Source organism: Typopeltis vanoorti, chromosome 6, assembly GCF_054136105.1.
Source record: "Typopeltis vanoorti isolate ZY-2024b chromosome 6, IOZ_Tvanoo_1.0, whole genome shotgun sequence".
Lineage (NCBI taxonomy): Eukaryota > Metazoa > Arthropoda > Arachnida > Uropygi > Thelyphonidae > Typopeltis > Typopeltis vanoorti.
Genome location: NC_143554.1, coordinates 2245988 through 2265921, shown reverse-complemented (window position 1 = coordinate 2265921; position 19934 = coordinate 2245988). Strand labels below are relative to the sequence as shown.

The window sequence follows — 19934 nt, the reverse complement described above, 5'->3', positions numbered from 1 at the left end:
TTTTGTTTATATGTAAATACTGTATTGCTTCACTTAACTTTTGTACGTATATGTTACAAAATATGTAATGTTTTGTGATGTATATGTGCAGGAGTTGAGTACTAATGTATATATTATTCATTAGATTAATTTCTGACCAATCATGTATTTCTGTAGCCTTGTGTTACCTTGTTATAATTTTGTTAATATGTAAATACCACACTACTGAACTTAATTTTTATGCATACATATTGTATAATAATTCCTCTTTAACTCTATGTAGATACTGCATTCCTTGGCTTAATGTTGTACAAGCATTTTGTTTATTCTTGTATTGTTGTCTAATTATGTACTGCCTTAAATGTTGCAGTAATTTTATTTATATGTAGATACTGCATTGCCCAGCTTAACTTTTGTGCATACATATTATTAATTTTTTTTGGCCAATTATGCATTGCTGTAGGACACCTCGTATATTTGTGTAACCTTCTTGTAATTTTGCTTATATGCAGATACCACATTGCCAAATTTTATTTTTATGCATGCATGTGCTATATGTCCTAAAACCATATAATATCAGAGTAACCTTCATACCTATTGAGACCATTCAAAAGTTTATAAGATCACAGAAAGATAGCCATCCTTTCTACAAATACTCTGGAGTTTATAGCATACCCTGTTCATGCGGTATCAATTACATCGGATAGACATCTAGAAGTTTGAAACAAGAAAGAAAGAACACATAGGCTATGTAAAGAATAACAGACAAGATATATCAGGCCTTTCTTCCCACTTTGCCTCCACCAACCATAATATTGAATGGGATATGAGTCATATGCCCTACATAGAAGAGAACTACCATTCCAGAACATTCAAAGAAGCTGCTACAGTCGCCCGTTCAATAGGTAACTTAAATAAGAATCAAGGCCTAATCCTACCAGATACATGGAAAAACTCTAATCAGATCATTTAACCAAAAAGAATTGAACTTTCATGAAAATTACAATAAATATCTCAACAAATAAAACGTTGTACTTGCGATATTGTTATCATGCACAGTGATAACTTTATGTAATTTTTAGAATTGTCAGTTAGTTTCCTAGTTTTTGTTACTTTCTATTGCTTACCAGTGAAACGTCAGATATTAAACTGTTATTTACTTGACTAACATATAGAATTAAGTCTTTAATTTATTAATACTAGTGGTCAAGAAAAAGGTCATAATATGAAAAACTTTTTCTATGTTACCCTGGTAATAACCCATTATGCATTTATGTCTGTCATTATCCCCATCCTCTTATCCACTGCACTCTACCATTTGTATTTTCTCAGCATTTCAGAAACCACCTTAGTCTAGTTGCCTCTGGATCCTTACAAATATTTCTTCATTCTTTTTAAAAACCCAGTGATCAAATTTGTGTATAGCAAGTCCATATATAGCTTGATCAAGGCCTTCTACAGTGGAACCATAATCAAGCTACATCAATGTCCTCCACAGTGGCGCACTCAGGATTTAATCTTGGAGGGGGGGGGGAGTAGACATTTTACGAATACACACCACGCACTGCATACGACCTATGACTGAGCATCTGCAGTGATCGCCAATACATGACAAGTAGAATAGAAATAGAAAACACAACATAAATTAAAAAAAAAAAAGAATTTTAATTAGGAAAAGATTTTTGGAAAATTGTGTAGTGTTTATTTCCTTTTTCTTTTGGGGGGTGCCAGGGCCCCTTGACCCCCTCCCTGGGTGCGCTACTGGTCCTCCACATAATTGCTGGAATCCATTGTGCTGCCCCCACAATTTTAGCAATGCATCCCCTAAATTTTAGGTCTTTATCTATTATCATCTTCTCTAACTGCATACTCTGCATCCCGTGACTGGTTCCGATTTTTAAAACCGTACATAAGTTTATTCCAGTATTATAATTTATTTAAATATGCCTACTCATGGTATTTCCTTATTGAAACAAAAACCTTACAGTTGGCAGCAGTGAACTTGTAACCCTACTCATTTGCTCATTCACTCAGTCCAAGTTCTCTTGTAAAGTCACAAATTCTGCATCATTAACATGCAAGTTAAACAGGAATGGGCCCAAAACACACCCCTGGTGATATCTAGCAGATAGTCAATCTCCAATTTAACACATTGATCTGTTATCTACCTTCTGTTCCAGTTTATTATTTCACTTTTCACCTTATTGTAATAAGTAGATGACTTACACTAATCTTCCTTTAGAAAACTGTGCTGTTCATCAAAGAGACTGCTCAAGATACACAATTGGCTTATAATTCAGTATGAATTCAAATTGTGTAAAAAAAAAAAAATTTAATTTCATTGATTTTGGATTTAAAAAATACCTAACATTACTTCATTTTTTATATTTTAACATGTTCATTAACAATGATTTTAAAAATTTCATTGCTCTGGACTAACTATCATTTAATAAAAAAAAGATTTTTTTTTCACATTTAAAATCAAAGTTAACAAAATTTTAATTAATATAAATAAATAAAAAGGGGTGCTTAAGGGTCAAAGCTGTATAACTGAGAGGAGACCTCCACATAGCCTTTAAAGGAATGCGGAGAACCGACCAGGGCTTCTGACCTAATGTCCAATCCTCACCTTCTCGTGGCGCAGCCTGTTGGGTATCTACCTGGATAGTGAACGAACGAGGATGGGCTGGCAATTTGGGATTTAGCCGACCAAATTGTATTCTTATTGGTTAAACCAAAATAAAAAATGATGGTACGACATGACAAAATTTCATACCGGCTGAGGCATCGCCCGGTTAAACAAGGCCCCTGTTGTTTTCGCCAGGTAACCAGGGCGAACAGCGAAAAGTCAGCTACTGGAACAAATCTGAAAACAAACCCCAACTCAACATCACCAGAGTTAAAGATCGGTACTATCAACATAAGAAGCCTGAATGGCAAAGAAATGGAGCTAGCTGAGGAATTAGATAAGTACCAGATCGACATAATAGGAGTGACTGAAACAAAAAACACCAAAACTGGTGAGATCTTTCTGAGCAATAAATGCAAAATGTTATATTCAGGCAATGACAATCAAGGAAAAGAAGGAGTAGCCATAGTATTCAACACAAAATACGAGGCTAATCTTCTTGAATGGCAGTCAGTCTCAAGTAGAGTAATGTGGGCAAATATGAGAATGGGGAACTGGACAATGAGACTTATTTGTGCCTATGGTCCCACAGAAGGCTCTACTAAGGTAGAAGTGGAGGAATTTTTTGACGCTTTAGAAAAAGCAACTGACACAATGAAAAAGGAAAAGTTGGTCCTTGTTGGGGATCTAAATAGCAGAGTAGGAAATGATTGTGAGACATACAAAAATATTTTGGGAAAATTTGGAGAAAAGAGCAAAGCTAATAATAATGGCAAATATCTATTGGATTTCTGCTCAGGACATGGACTGGGTATTACTAACGCCATGTTCCAACATAAAAATGTGCACAAATTCACATGGAGAGAAGAGGCAAGGAATAAGAAAAGTCTCATTGACTATGTTATTGTTGATACTGATGTTTTCTCCCTGGTGAAGGACACTAGAGTGTACAGAGGATTTGAAATTGGAAGTGATCACTATTTAGTCTTGAGCAGGATAAAATTGAATTTCATATTGAAAAGAATAACATGTAAGAAAATTTTAAAGCGAATAAAAGTTGAGCAGCTCTCAGATGTGAATTGTAGACTAAAATACACAAAGATTATTGAAGAAAAAATGAAAGAGTTTGAGAACAGGAATCAAACCTTGGAGAGTCAGTGGCAAACTCTGAAGGAAACATTGATTGATTCTGCTAGAGAGGCATGTGGTGAGGTTGTATGCAAGGATAAAAAAAATCAGAACTCCCTGGTGGACACAGGAAGTTAAAGAGGCAGTGAAGGAAAAGAAGAAAGCATATCCAAAGTTTCTGGCAAATAAGTCAGCTTGTTCTCTTAGAGAATACAGAGACAAATGCAAAAATGCTAAACACTGTGTAAAACTAGCTAAACATAAGTCATGGGAGGACTTTGGCAAGAATATAGAAAATAAATATCAAGAAGGTGGCAAAATATTCTGGAGGTTGTTGAAGAAGCTTAGGAATGGAGGAAAGAGTGCTGTAAAAGGAGTTAGAGATGATAAAGGTGACATGAAAACTGGAGAAAAAGATATCCTTGAAGTATGGAGTAATTACTTTGAAACATTGCTAAATGAAACAAGCAGTGATGACAGTGCAGTGGTAAAAAACACTGACCAGGCATGCAGTCAGGAATACATATCCATACTTGAAGTAAAAAAAGCCATCAAAGGCTTGAAATGTGGAAAGGCAGCAGGAGTAGATGATATTCGACCAGAAATGCTGAAGTATGGTGGTATAAGAGTCTTACAGTAGCTGCACTGCATAGTTCAGAAAGCCTGGACAGAGGAATGAATTCCCGATGATTGGAGTAGAGCTCTCATAGTACCCATACATAAAAAGGGAAATAAAACTGAATGTGAGAATTATAGAGGTATTTCCCTACTGAGTGTTCCTGGCAAGATCTATGCAAGTATACTTGAGAAATGGTTGAGAAGAATTGTGGAAAAAAAGCTTGGTGAAGAACAAGCTGGATTCAGGCCAAATAGAGGCTGTCAATATCAGATTTTCACTTTACGACAAATAGTCGAGAAAGCATGGGAATATAACAGAGATCTGTATTTAAGTTTTGTCGATTTGGAAAAGGCATATGACAAGGTGCCAAGAGAGAAGCTATTCAATACGCTGCAGTTATATGGTGTCAATGGGGCATTATATCAAGCAATACTCAGTCTTTATTTGAGTTGTAAGTCAGCAGTTAGAATTGAAGGAAGTACAGGAAGATGGTTTAATGTTAAATCTGGTGTGAGACAAGGATGTACATTATCCCCTCTGTTATTCATTATCTATATGGATCACATTATGAAGGAAAGCGGTATTAAACATGATATCAAAATTGGCGATGTTAATGTCAGCTCTTTGCTTTATGCGGATGATGTTATACTTCTAAATAAATCAGCTACAAGTCTGCAAGATTCTCTGGCTAAATTGAATAGCTGTTGTAATAGATATGGCATGAAGGTCAGCAATGAAAATAGGCAGAATCATTGAAAATGTCAATTGTGTTGTGAATGGAGAACCTGTGGAACAAGTGAAACATTTCAGCTACTTAGGCACGATTTTTACTGAAGATGGTAAATTAAATATAGAAATAGACAACAGAATCAGCAAAGCTGGTATGGTGGGAAGTCAATTGAATAAATTCATAAGGAATAAGAGAGAAATTAGTCGGAACACGAAATTAGCTGTATACAAGACAGTGTTCAAACCAGTTTTAACTTATGGATCTGAGAGCTGGGTCAGAAGTAAAACACTTGACCAAAGACTAGAGACCGCAGATATGAGAGTCCTGAGAAAGATTGTAGGCGTGAACAGATGGCATCAGTGGCAATATCATATTAAAAACGAGGATATTAGGAAAGAACTTGACATTGTCAACATCCAGGAATGCGTTAGCAGAGCTAATCTCAGGTGCTATGGTCACTTGAACAGAATGGGCGAAGAAAATTAGCAAAACAAGTGTTCTCTGCCAGGTTGGCAGGAAAATGATCCAGAGGAAGACCAAGATATAGGTGGATTGATATGGTACAATGTGCCTTAGATGATAGAAATATAAGATCTGAAAATGTTGAAGCCTTGACAAGTAACAGACTGATTTGGAGGAAAATTGTAGATAGGAAGTTAGTAATGATTTAATTTTTTTCATGTAGTACTATCATATCCTGCACACTCCTTGAGGGTACATGGCAGGAATTTGATGATGATGATGAAATATCTTAATTTTTATATACAAAATTAATTTAATAGCAGAGACAGTGCTGTGTATACCACTGCTCCCCTAATTCTGAAAATCGTTTGGATCTCTTATCCTTGAAGCTTGATTTCCTACAGGGAAAATTTCCTAACAGTGGGGGCATTAATGACTAAAATTCTAACTGCCTCCTTTTTAGCAATTAACTAATCTCTAAGTGGAGCAGAGATATTTGCTATAAACAATACCTAAAGCAAACTGTTTATTTACCAGGCAAAATATAATTCAGGCCACAATACGTCATTGAAGTTTGGTTCGTGAAAAATTAAATTCCTATTGTAATGATATCCATATATGAAAAACAAATTATTTAACTTTCTGTATAAAGTTATTAATATTATTTTTTACTTAGACACTACATCTGGTGTGGATTCAAATTCTACCAAGAGTATGCATGATTGTGATTGTCCTACTAATCAATTACCATATATATGTACAGCTGTGACCTGTGTCATGGCACAGTATGACCTCTGATGTCTTTGCGTCATAAAAAAAAAAATCAAATCGACTTTGATACTACAGGCTCTGTAGATGGAATATTAATTCTTACCAAACTAGAATAGGGTGTTTAGGGAGAATAGTTATTTCACTAATATGAATTACTTCTGATAAAAAAAAATATATATATATATATATATACACACACACACACATCATCTGGATGGGTGTCCCAATGCACAGAAAATAGTGAATGATTAGAAGAATAAATTTTTGAAATATGGTACCCTGTTCATTTTGTAAAAATTAATATTCCATCTACAAAACCTGTAATATCTAAATAAAAAAAGAATATTAATAACTTTTTAAGAAGAAACAAAAATTAGGAAACTCACTAATAAAAAAAAAAATTATGAAAATTAAATAAATAAATTAAATTTTGTGAAATATATCTTGTATTGCATTTACTTTTCATATATATGGGTATAATTACAATAACATTTCCCACGAATATTTTCTACGATGACTTGTGTTGACACATGAAAGTTTCATCTCTCTCTAGTGGGACCTCCCTATGTACTTTTGGCATTAGTGGGTTGATCTCAGACTCTTACTCCTTCTTTCCATTGTCAAGCTGCTGTTTCTGTTCTCTACATTTATGTTTTAGGATCTTGTTACAGAAATTATTCACGTTGGGTTTCATTCCCCCACTTTCTTCAAAATTTACCCCTTATATCCAAGGCATGGTTTCCAAAAAAGCACAGCTCATTATTAACTGGGCTGCATAATTTCAGCTTTGTTCACAGCCTACACCTGCAGGATTAGGACTAAATGGTGACAACTCATCACCTGCACCAGAGGTAGTTGCACCTTTTGGTTCCTCACAAAAGTTGTTGAGTGCAACTTCTGCCCATCTGTGCCTGCATTTCTCTCTCTTTCCCAGACTGATGCACTGCAACATCCCCAAAAGATAAAGTTGCTCTTCTCTTCCAGTTCCTTGGATGAGCAAGTTAAATTATCTCAAACATCACATCACATGCCTCTTATGGCCTTCATCAGGAGAATTTTGAACAACTAGGATACAAAAATGGTTTCTGGTGCTGATGGTATCCCACTAAAAGTGCCCCGGACACATCTGTCCTTCATCATCAGTATTCTATATTATTACTCAGCTTGCATCCCACCTAAAGACTGGAAGCATGTCCATATATAGCTGATCCCATAAAAAAAGTGACATGTCTATCATCAACCTATTGTTCTCACCTCAATTATTTAAATTAAGGGGATATTAAATCCCACATTGTTTTAAAACCGAATAAGAAACTCAAAGATCGGAATCGAAGAGTTTCATGCTGAATAATGCATAGCGCATATCCTTTCAGGCATGTTTGTAATAGTATGCATTAGAACTACATAGTACCACTATCCAGACCAGTTTTGATTTTCATTGAGGTCAGGAGCCAGCTCCAGAAGAGATACTAAGGTTGAAATCATATATTTCCCATACGCAAATAGTGACATTCTTGTAGAAAGGCTTATACGCAGGTAAAACATGATAATTAAATACTTAAGGAATTGACAGCGTACACTAAAAAGATAAATTAAATCAACTTTAATATATACTTTCCAATATTTTGGCAATGTCATATTGGCATTTTTATGGGAACACGTGTATGCAAGTACTACATAACATTCTCATTACAGCAAATGAGAAACGAAGTGAGGAAGCTACCGTTTTCCTCAAGTCCTGATGGTGCCCCCTGGTGGGCTATATTAGGTGTTCTTGACCTTTGGGCCAAAGTTCTTCTGATGTATGTTTCCCAAATTTGTTGAGGTCTGGCATGTTCCTAAGGGCTGAGGCTGATTCCATGACTAGTCTTTCATATTTGAACTTCCTGCGGTGTATTACTGTGGCGAGTGCCCAGAGTGGCTTTACTGGTGAAATCGGATGTAGTCTTTGTGTTCTGAGATTCTGATATTTGCTGTCCTGCCTATTTGGCCAAAGTAGGACAATTTACAGCTGCAAGGGACCTGATATACACCAGGTAGGTCTAGGAAAAGTGGTTGGTCTTTAGTGGAGTGGATAAGGGATGCCAATTTTCTATATGGTCTGTAACAAGAGGTCGTCATGTTTTTTTAGGATTTTGTTGATTTTTTCAGAGGTGCCTCAGATGTAGGGAATGGTGATGGATTTAGAATAATCTTTTTTGTGAAGGAGGGGAGTTGTGTGTGATAACTGGTTTTAGTATTTTTTGGATTTTTTTTTTTTTTGGGGGGGGGAGGGTAGCCTGGGGGGGGGGGGGTGGGGGGGGGGGGGGGTGGGGGGGGGGGGGGGTGGGGGGGGGGGGGGGTGGGGGGGGGGGGGGGTGGGGGGGGGGGGGGGTGGGGGGGGGGGGGGGTGGGGGGGGGGGGGGGTGGGGGGGGGGGGGGGTGGGGGGGGGGGGGGGTGGGGGGGGGGGGGGGTGGGGGGGGGGGGGGGTGGGGGGGGGGGGGGGTGGGGGGGGGGGGGGGTGGGGGGGGGGGGGGGTGGGGGGGGGGGGGGGTGGGGGGGGGGGGGGGTGGGGGGGGGGGGGGGTGGGGGGGGGGGGGGGTGGGGGGGGGGGGGGGTGGGGGGGGGGGGGGGTGGGGGGGGGGGGGGGTGGGGGGGGGGGGGGGTGGGGGGGGGGGGGGGTGGGGGGGGGGGGGGGTGGGGGGGGGGGGGGGTGGGGGGGGGGGGGGGTGGGGGGGGGGGGGGGTGGGGGGGGGGGGGGGTGGGGGGGGGGGGGGGTGGGGGGGGGGGGGGGTGGGGGGTTATACTGACATCGGAGTTCATGGTATCTCTCAGATACAATTTACTATCAAATATTACTTTCACTTTCGCATTTGACTCTATCATTCTCATTCTCTCATCAGACTTGAGTAACAAAATCACTGAATCTCTTCAACATCTGATGGATTATCCAATTGGTATATTTTTCCAGCCATTGTCAATGGTAAATTAAAAAAAAAAACGAAACCAAAACTATACTGACATCGGAGGTTGCAGTATCTCTCAGATACAATTTACTATGAAATATCACACACCTTTACATAACACATGTTAAAAACCAAAACCAAAACCAACCATATAAACAGTGTGAAATATCACTCGTAAAATATGCATGTGCAGCTACTCATGACCTCCAAGCTATACACTGGATATGTTTAAGAATATTTATATTAAACAATTTGTTTGTATCTGTCAGATCAGCCACGACCTCCGCAGGATTAAAAGAAGCTCAGAAAAATGCTAAAATGACCTTGACAGAGAAAACAGGAATAAAAGGTTTTAAGATTAATATAGCTAAAACAAAATTTATGACAAATTCAGATCAAGCTGAACTAAAGTTAGAAGATAATCCTATTGAAATTGTGAATGATTATATTTACCTTTGACAATCAGGTGGCTTTAAGAAAAAAAACAAGATAGAGTTTTGGCTATATTAAGATTATCTGTTAGATCTACTTATATGCTTAACAAGAAAATTATTTAGTATATGCATTATTTCAACCTTATTTATAGATGACATAATAAAGAACAAGAAGACAGGCTGTGAGCTGCCCAAAGAGCCAAGGAGAGAGGAGACAGATGACTGGAGTAAAGGATATTATGAGGAATTGTAAAACACATAAATATAGACGAGCTGGCAATGTTAGCAGATTAATAAATGAAAGGCAGAGAAGAAAAAGTCATCAAAGAACAGAGACAACTGGAAAGAAACTAGAGATCTAGTCATTTACTGATAGTGATTTTTCATAGAATGTTGTGATGGGAAGGGGAGAGAACAACAGATCATCCCTGGAAGCTCTATAAGGAAGGTGTGAGAAACATGTTTCTTTGTATATAGAGTGGTGAATGATCAGAATGTACTGTGAGGATGTGATCTGTAGAGAATGCGAATGCATTTAAAGCATGGTGTGATGAGCTGCGTGTGTATGAAAGGACTAAATAACAGGAAGACAGGCTGTAAATTGCCCAAAGAGCCAAGGACCCCTCCTACAATGAATCTTTGACTCAATGGAGGTCTGACGATGACAATAAATGTGACACAGAATCCAGAAGGATGCTTTAGTACAGTGATTTTCAATCTTTTTCATAACACAGCACACCTAGACTAATTATTAAAATTCTGCAGCACACTAAAAATATATTCTTTTAATAATCTGGCAAATACTTTTGATTGATTTACACACACAATAAGATGGAAGACCAGACACTAATAAATAAATGCACAAATTATGACATTATTTCTTTATCAATTTGTTTTCATAAATCTCTCGGCACACCGGTTGAAAATTGCTGCTCTAGTATACTGGCTACCAGATAAATGTGGCAAAATATCAAGTAAGTAATGTTGTTTAGACTGTATATTACATTTGCAAAAACTGTATACTGCAAGAAATTGATATTTGCTGATGAATTATTGCAAAAACGGGCACAATAGCACAAAGGATCACTACCATGATAAGTAGAGATAAAAAGTGTCTCTATTTATAAAGCTTTGATATGAACCAAGTTTTTCAGTATATTGTTGTGGAAGTAACAATATGGGAGAGGGGTCACTCTTGTGAGTAATGGTATGGTTAGCTAGTATGTAAGGTCTAGAATTTTGGTTCAGAGGGTGAATAAGTGAAATACAAGTGGCATCATGTGAATAATGGTTATTATATGCTTGATACAATGAGTCTTCAGATTCCACAGAGATATTTTGGAAATTAACAATTATAAAGTTTTAAAATTTGGAGGACAAGGATGGATTGCGTATATAATTGATTGGGATATACTGAAGCAGATAGTTATGATAAAGAATCAATGGTACTATCCCCCCCCCCATTGCTTGAATTGTACTCATTATAGTGATAACACAATTATTATTATTATTACGTCACACCTCCAGGGAGTCCAAAGACTCATCAAGGAAGGGCAACTACATCTCTGTCTCCTCCACTCAATTCACCAACTACATGAATGCCATCTACCGCCAACCACCACCGCTAGTATTTTCACAGACAATCACAAACATCCATGCCCATGGCAGGTTTCGAACCTGCAGCCTTTTGGCTGGAGAGCAGATATGCTAACTATTTTGAACTCCCTCCAAGGAGTCCGAAAACTCATCGAATGAGGATACCTACTCTGCAGCTTTCCATCTCCACCACTACACCAAACCTCTACTACCATCATGATCTACATCAATGCCATCTACTGCCCACCACCACTACTAGTAATTTTTTGTCTGTACATTGGATGTATTCTGAAGGGCTGATTTGTCTGTATGTGGGATGAAAATCCCGAGTTTCAAGGAGAGAAAAACCCTGCCGCCTTCAACTGAAAAAATCCATATAAAGATTCCTCCTATCACAACGAAAATCGAACTCAGGCTTTTTCCAATCGAAGGGCACAACGACCACCGTTCTTCTAATTGCACTACTGAGGCACTTGATGTGACTTTGCAGTAATCCAGCGAGATGTTGGATAGTAAATAAGCTGGTAAGCTAATGACATTCACAATTGGTCTTAACCGAATGTCATTTAAGAGAGATTTTAAAATTTTAAAAGAGAAACATGTAGATTCAGAGTTATGGAGTGAAGAGACTTAATTCGCTTTCAGGTGGTTAGTTAGGCATGGTGTGGAATAATTTATTTATCTCTTTATATGTGGCCCATGAAATAATAATATCAATACTTCATCCCATTTTATTCAATTCAATTCTATATCTAGGCTACCAGACATCTTTGGTAGCCTAGATATAGTTCTCTTTTTAGATTATGAATATGTCGTCTATCTACCTCCACCAAATTATTATTATTATCATCTAACACCTCCAGAGAATCCAAAGACTCATCGAGAGAGGGCATCTACTCTACAACTCTGTCTCCACCTATAAGAACACCATACACCGCCTATCATCACCACTAGTATTTTCAAAGGCAATCAAAAACATCCATGCCCGCAGCAGAATTTGAACCCGCAGCCTTTTGGCTGAAGAGGGGATATGCTGACCACTCAGCCAACCAGGCCTGCATGGTGGATTTTGGTATGAGCTGGGCAAGAAAATTATTATTATCTGAGACCTCCAGGGAGTCAAGGAATCATTGAGGGAGGCTGTAAATCATCCAACCTTCCCTTAAATTCATTCACACTAGATGCACTCACTACCCCTAAGGGCAAATTATTCCACTCACTCACTGCTCTCTGGGAGAAAAACCTAGCTCTTACCCATTTCTTGACTGCAAACAAACTTAATTTCCATGGATGCCCCCGTGTTCTCTCCCCACCTTCCATATAACAAAAAATTTCATTAGTTGATATCCTATAACATCCATTCAAAAGTCCTCTTTCTCATGTTAACCTGAGTCTGCAATCCACATACTCGTAATCTGTTCTCATAATCTAAATCCCATAATCCAGATATAATCTTTGTACCCCTTCCACAGCTTCTTTATCCCCTTGGAACACAGGAGACCAAATCTGTGCACAATAATCCAGGTGTAGTCTTATCAAAGCCTTAAAAAGAAACAAAATAACTTCCTTATCCTTACATGTCAAGATTCACTTCAACATCACCATTATCCTCTGAGTTGTATTTGCAACTTTTGCACTTTAAATTGCTATCCATCAATATGCTAAGATCTCTTAAATTTCTTGTACTACAACCCCACTAATCTAATATGCTGCTGGAACTCTAATCATGCCAAAGTGTGATTAACTTTTACACTTACTAACATTATGACAGCCATTTTCGTTTGCCCAAATTTCCAGTCGATTCAAATAATTTTGTAATTGCTGAATATGAGTAGCATCCCTGATTGCCATGCCTATCTTTGCATCATCGGCAAACAATTGACAATCAGATGTTAGTTCCTGCCTAATGTATAGATTGAACAATAATGCCCTAAGGAATGATTCCTGAGATAAACCACTGGTCATTTTATTTTATTTTAAAAATCTTTGCACTGAAATCCAGTGCTACATACTATGGTCTACCAGAGCAAAGACTGATGCCTTTGCCCCAATAGGTAGAATACCAGTATGAGGTATTCTAGAAGTCATTTGTTCGTGACGACATCAAGCCACCAGTGTGTCCTACAAAGCTCTAAGAAACAAGATTTTAATGTTTGCTGAAGTAATGCCTACAGAAGTAAAGTCTTTGTAACTCTCATTGCACCATACACCATGAAGGGAGGTGGCAGCACTAGTGAAATGAGGAGCTGCTCCAAACTCCTCTTCAATCTGTCAAGCAAGATCTATATTCTGCCCATAACATGAGACCTTGCTTCTATGACTGACAAGTGGGTGTTCAGTACCCTATCTGTGCATCAATAACCCAAACTCTTTCACCCTTCTTTGCAATTAAATTGGGCTTTCTAATATCAGCTGTAGTCCTATAGTGTGTGGTTTAACTGCAGTCTCCCAACCTTTCTTTTTCAACTGGTTATTTAATATGGAGACAAGCATTCAAGGCTGGTCTTGATCAGGCAAATGCAGTGGTGGAGTGGAGAAGACAGTACTCCAAAACTCCACAAAGTCCCGACCATCAGAATTAATCTTCAGAGTTTCCTGGATCTAGCCAATCAGAGTCAGACCCGCTATTTTCTTGATTATTGCAAGAGAGGAAACTAACCCATTCCGGGGGATGCTAGCCCAAGACGTGAAGAATAGCATAATGAGCCAGTTAGTCATCTGAAAGTGTCCAGGGTAGTATTCCAATGAGAAGGCTGCTCATTTCCACACTTGTCTGGTGTCTTGGACCAAAAAGTGTGCAACCAAGACTAACCAGGCTTCAGAACACCTGTAATCTGGCAGATTCATACCCACTGTATACCACTTTTTGATATGTCTGTCAACCATCCCCTGATCAAAGTCAAGAGTTTATATTCCAATCCCACATTATCCAGTTTATGCAATAGTCTTTTGTGTGGTATCCTATCAAATGACTTAGAAAGATCCAGCATTATCACAGTGTATCCATTCCCTTTATCCAGTTATAACATTGTTATAAAATATCACCAAATTGTTAAAACATGACCTTCCTTTAGTAAACCCATGCGGTTCCTTGCATAGTATAGCATGTTTTTCTACCTATTTCTGTATGCGAGCTCTTACTAACTTCTCTAAAATCTTTACTACCACACCAGAGATACTGATAGGCTAGTAGATGCAACATTAGTAGTTAGACACATCAGTTTTTGCAACACATTTGTACAATGGAACTGTCATTCCTGAGCTGAGACTAAAGTTATACAAACATGTGAAATGCATAGCCAATTCGGTTGAACATTCTTTAAGCAAACAGGCTGATATTCCATCTGTTCCTATAGATACAGAAAATGTATCAGTTTTCCATGTAGAGATTCAAAAGGAGTGGATCACCAATGTGGTGGTTTGAGTGGATAGAATCTGTTTTCCAACCAACAAACCTCCAACTTTATAGATATTTGCCAATGTTAGTGTTCAAGTGATACAGAATTTCACTGCTCAATGTAAAGCCACCATCTGCTTGTATGAAACGTTTTTTTTTCATTCAGACAGAAAGCAAATTATACTTGAAATAAATTATACAGGAAGTTGACTTCACATCAAATTGCCCTTCATGTAGTACATTATGAACGGATCACTACTCAAGCCCAGTTTCAACCTTTATTATCTCATCAGTGGAAGCTATCATGGGATACTGAGATATGAATCGATGGCAGAAGTCATATTTCCGTATCTTTGTCAATTTGGTGTATCATATTATTAAAATATCCTAGATTAGAAATTCCTTTCCTTCATACTTACATGGTGATCAGAATACATTATGAAAATTATGGAAACAACTACTGTGTTAGAGTAAAACTTTAATTTAATATAAACACTCAACATTTCGACCTTCACATTAAAGTCATCATCTGGAGTATACACATATATACAAACAAGCTGCACTAGAATCTATATGGCATGCTAAAGTTACTGACCAACCATCACAAGTATTGACCTGATCTCTGGTGAAAAAAAATTACCTTATTACATCAAAGCTAGAGTTCTATTATTATTATCATCCATTAGGTGACAAAATTAAATAAGGCTGGAGAGCAACACGTTCAAAAAGGAAAAAATAATAAATTATTACTTATAAGTATTCATATTATTATTATTACCAAAGACTCATCTAGGAGGTCGTTTTATCAAACACACAGTTCATCATACTGTGCTATAAACACACTCAAATTCTCTGCGGACACCACAGTCTCAGGCAAGGCATTCCAATCACTCACAACTCTGCATGAAAAAAACCCTGCTTCTCACTCCCCTACTCACACCCTCCTTATACAGCTTCCAGGGATGACCTCTGGTTCTCCCCTGATCTCCTATTTTCTGTAGAACCTCTCCAGGATTGATCCTATAACAACCCCTTAATAACTTGGTCTCACCCCCCCTCTCTCTCTCTCTCTCAGGGACTTCTTTACGTTATGAAATTTTTTTTTTTTTAAACTTCCTTAGGCCTCTGTTAGTTCTTTTGGACCTTCTCATAGTACATAAGCTAAAAACTAAAGATGCCAATAAATTATATTCTTGGTTTCATCCTTTATCCTGTAAGCAAACAAAGTTTGCACGTCAAGTTACTTCATCACTGGGCTACTTGTATATCTTTAGGTCTATTTAAATAAATAGAGTACATGCAAACGTAAGTTTCTGTGGGAAGTTTTCGGTATTGAGACCACATTATAATATAAATAAGGAGTTTAACAAAAATAAGCAATTAAAACCTGACAAGTTTCGTATGTCGTAAGACTTGCATCATCAGGGGTAGTGGTACATAAAAGTTTTACGCAACAAAAGCAGATTAACATTTAATTACACAGATGGTTCTGATAACTTCACAATTGTCAAATATAATTGCTTATTTTTTTTTTATTAAACTCTTTATGAAGTGGTCTCAATACCAAAAACTTCCCACAAAATAGAGTACATATTTGTGGTATCCCTTAACCAAATTAATAACTTCTGTAACAAAACATCAGCAATAAAAACCACAGTCACTATCAAATTCCTGATATATATATATATATATATATATATATATATATATATATATATATATATATATATATATATATATCCTCAAGGGGTATAAAGAATACTAAGAGAAAAAGTACATGATTATGTTCACATTATTACTAATCTTCTATGAACAATTTTTCCTCCAAATTTATCTGTCAATTATCTTTTTTTTCTTCAACCTATCTGTCTCCCTTAGGAAAGGTAGAGTCCCCTCATTAGGGGTTATGGCAAATTAAAGCAGGCAGCACACCACACCTCTGCTGCATCTCCTAAGGATAAGTATTATGCCTGTAGATTTGTGTATGTCAAAGGACAAATTTATGTACATTTTTATATGTTGAATCATGGTGTTAACAATGAATAGTCTATGATCTGAACAGAAATCTATCAGGCACTTACTATTATTATTATTATTATTAGCTTTGCCCTTTTCTCCAAACTTTCTCAAAACACTTCTATATATACCTAATTCATTTCCTACCCTGATGATTAGATCTCCAAAAGGAGTAGCTTACCATTTTCTTTATGTTAGCTGCTTTCTCTTCATTCATCCATCAGATGCTGTATGATCACTCCTTTCCTTGGTAATGTTCCATACCAGCTGGTTCTATCATATGCCTTTCTGGAGACATCAGAACTCCAGACACATCCTCTTTTTCCAGGAACTTTATGTTCTATTACTGATTTGAGACGTCTTCCCTCCATCCTTTCAATATGTCCAAAGTATTTTAGCTTTCTTCTGTCAATGTAAGGAGCCTTAAAGTTCTGCCAATTTTTTTCTAGCACCAACCCATTTGAATGCTTTTCAGTATATGATATCCTCAGCCTTTTGTAACACCATATCTCAAAAGCAACTATCCTTTTCCTATCAGACTTCTTTAGGTTCTGGGTCTCACATCCATAAGTCACTGTTGGAAAAGCAGCTTCATCCAGAATCCTCCACTTTGTTCCTGTGAAGACAGATCTATCCTTCCAGATTTTAGGCTAGTCTCTGAGTGTTTTAGCCATTCCTAGTCTTCTTCTGATGTCCTCTGAATAGCAATTCTTCACTGTACTAATGGATCTGGTATTCGAACTTGCCGACTTTCTCAATTCTTTCTCCGTTGAGGTACATGTTTCTCATGCACTTCCCTATTTATATTTCCTTTGAGAACCATAATCTTCATCTTGCTAGGACTGAGTTGAAGTCCTCTGTTCCTACTGATCTTATTAACTTTGTTAAGGATTGTCCTAGTTCTTCCTTGTCATTACAAAGGAGAACTGTATCATCAATCTGCCATTTATCCTGATTCCTGTGTTAAACTCATCTGGAATTTCATGATGTCCTCAGCATAGATGCTAAACAAGTGAGGGGAAAAGTAGGTATCCTTGCCAAACTGTTATTTCAACCCCTATTCTTACTATGGCTTCCTGCTTGCTGTACGGGTTAGCTATCAACCTGATAACGTGTTGAGGAAAGTCGATTAATTTCATTACTTCCCACAGTTTCATATGCTGAATGCAATCAAAAGCTTTGGAATAGTCTATGAAACATATTACCATAGGGAGTCTAAATTCTTTATGCTTTTCAGTGATCTGTCTAAGGCAAAGGATTTGATCTCTGGTATACCCTTTCCTTTCCTACAACCTGCTTGTTCCTCCGGCATCTCTACCTCAACTTGGGACTCAACCTATTTAGGATGATCCATAATAAAATATTGCTTACATGAGAGATTAAATTAATAGTTCTTGCAATCCTTCATATCGTCCTTTTTGTGCATTGATATGAAGACTGAATTCTTCCAATCTCTAGGCCACAATCATGTCTCCATTATCCTTGTACTCAATCTATGAAACACTCTTATCCTTCCATCTCGTGCCTTAATCATCTTTGCTGGGATTCTCTAATCACAAAAAATTCCCCCATTTCTTCGTTAAATCTTTTGGACCTTTTCCCATTCTGAAATTTGCTCATATAACCCTACTTGAAATGCCTACCAATCAGAAAGTTTATGTTCATGTCCAGTGTTGAACATTATTGTTACTCTGTTTTGTGATCACTACTGCATCGTATTTATTGTTTAACAGATTCCACCTGCTTTTAACACTAATTATGCCCACATGGCTTCTCTAATTCTTCTGCCAGTTCAACTTCTTTTTTATTGATACTTGTTATACAGAGAGTGCCTATCTGATTCTGCTGAAGGTGAGTCTGTTCCAGTAGCTGACTTTTTACTGTTTTTCCCCTGGTTCTCTAAAGAAAACAGCAGATTGCCTTATTTAACTCGGCAATATTTCATTATACTTTTTAGAGACACTTGTGACATTATGATTAAGAATTATAGACATGTAAACACAAGATTATTTTAATATTTGCCAAATATTTCAGTCTGAAAATAACAAACTATCTTCAGTGGCTACATAGGAACAGTTTTTAACAAGGTGGAATACCGACAATTGATCATTCAAAAGTAGAACGAGCCGTGTGATGTTCTAAGTATTAAAGAGAGGAAAAATTTCATCACAGTGATGATTAAACTATAGGTATTAATTCACAATTTCATGTAATAATCTTAATTTATAAATAACATTAGACTAATGCAGGAATTACAAGTCTCAATTTAAAATTAAAAAAAAAAAAATTATGTGTTATCCTGATTAAACTTTCCCATATTTTTGATAAGGAAATACAGTCATTTCGATTCAAGTTAGGGCATTGAAGTAAGGCCTCAGCACTTTCTTTAAATAGGCATTCAAATTTATAGCAACATCTGTGTAGAAGGCAAGTCTTGGACCAGAGGATGTTGTGGCTTGTCTCTATCCCGTGCTGAGCCAATCCAGACTTATCGGATTTGTTGTGCTGAATGTATGATTGATGTTCTTGAATTCTTTTTTCTATAGAGCGTCCTGTTTGTCAAAAGTAAGACAGATTGCAGTTACAAGGAACTTGATATACACACCAGGCAGAGACACAGTTGAGCATTTATCTTTAGAAGAGGGGAAATAGGTGGATATTTTGTTAATAGGTATATAAGTATTTCTTATATGATTTGTTAAATCATATTTCTTCAGAATTCTTGAAATTGGTTCTGAAATCCCGGAAATATATGGAATTGGAACTCGATGTATTGAATCTTTGTCGTTCTGGATTGGATTGTAGGAATCGAAAAGATGTTGTGTACTTTTTTCAGAGAAGCCATTTAATTTCATGTGATGTTTGATAGTTGAAAGTTCTTTCTGTAATTCATGAGAAGTTGAACAATTAGTTCTAGCTTGTCGGATTAAACGTTTTATGATTCCTGTTTTTTGATAAGGATGATGAGCAGATTGTTTGAGAATATAACGTCCAGTGAAAGTGAGTTTTCTGTAAACTGTTATTGTTAGAATACCTGAAGGTGAATGGATAAGGAGGACATCTATAAAGGATAACTTCTTGTCTTTTTCAATCTCCATGGTAAACTTAATATGAGGATGTAAGGAATTGATTCTTGCTAAAAAGGAAGGTAAGGAATCTCTGTTATGAGGCCACACTGAAAAGATGTGGTCTATATAATCTTACCCAAAAGGATGGTTGAGGGAATA

General features: G+C 37.3%; 1 protein-coding gene across 1 annotated transcript in view; it reads left to right on the top strand.

Annotated features, from left to right (window-relative positions):
• The window catches only part of LOC150105247 (ciliogenesis-associated TTC17-interacting protein-like), a 182396-nt gene extending 172673 nt beyond the window's left edge, over positions 1–9723 (top strand). The window contains exons 9-10 of the mRNA XM_090393914.1: positions 6224–6332; positions 9534–9723. Of these exons, the coding sequence (XP_090250040.1) occupies positions 6224–6332; positions 9534–9723 (299 nt within the window). The remainder of the gene's footprint in view (positions 1–6223; positions 6333–9533) is intronic.
• Positions 9724–19934: the final 10211 nt, after the last annotated feature.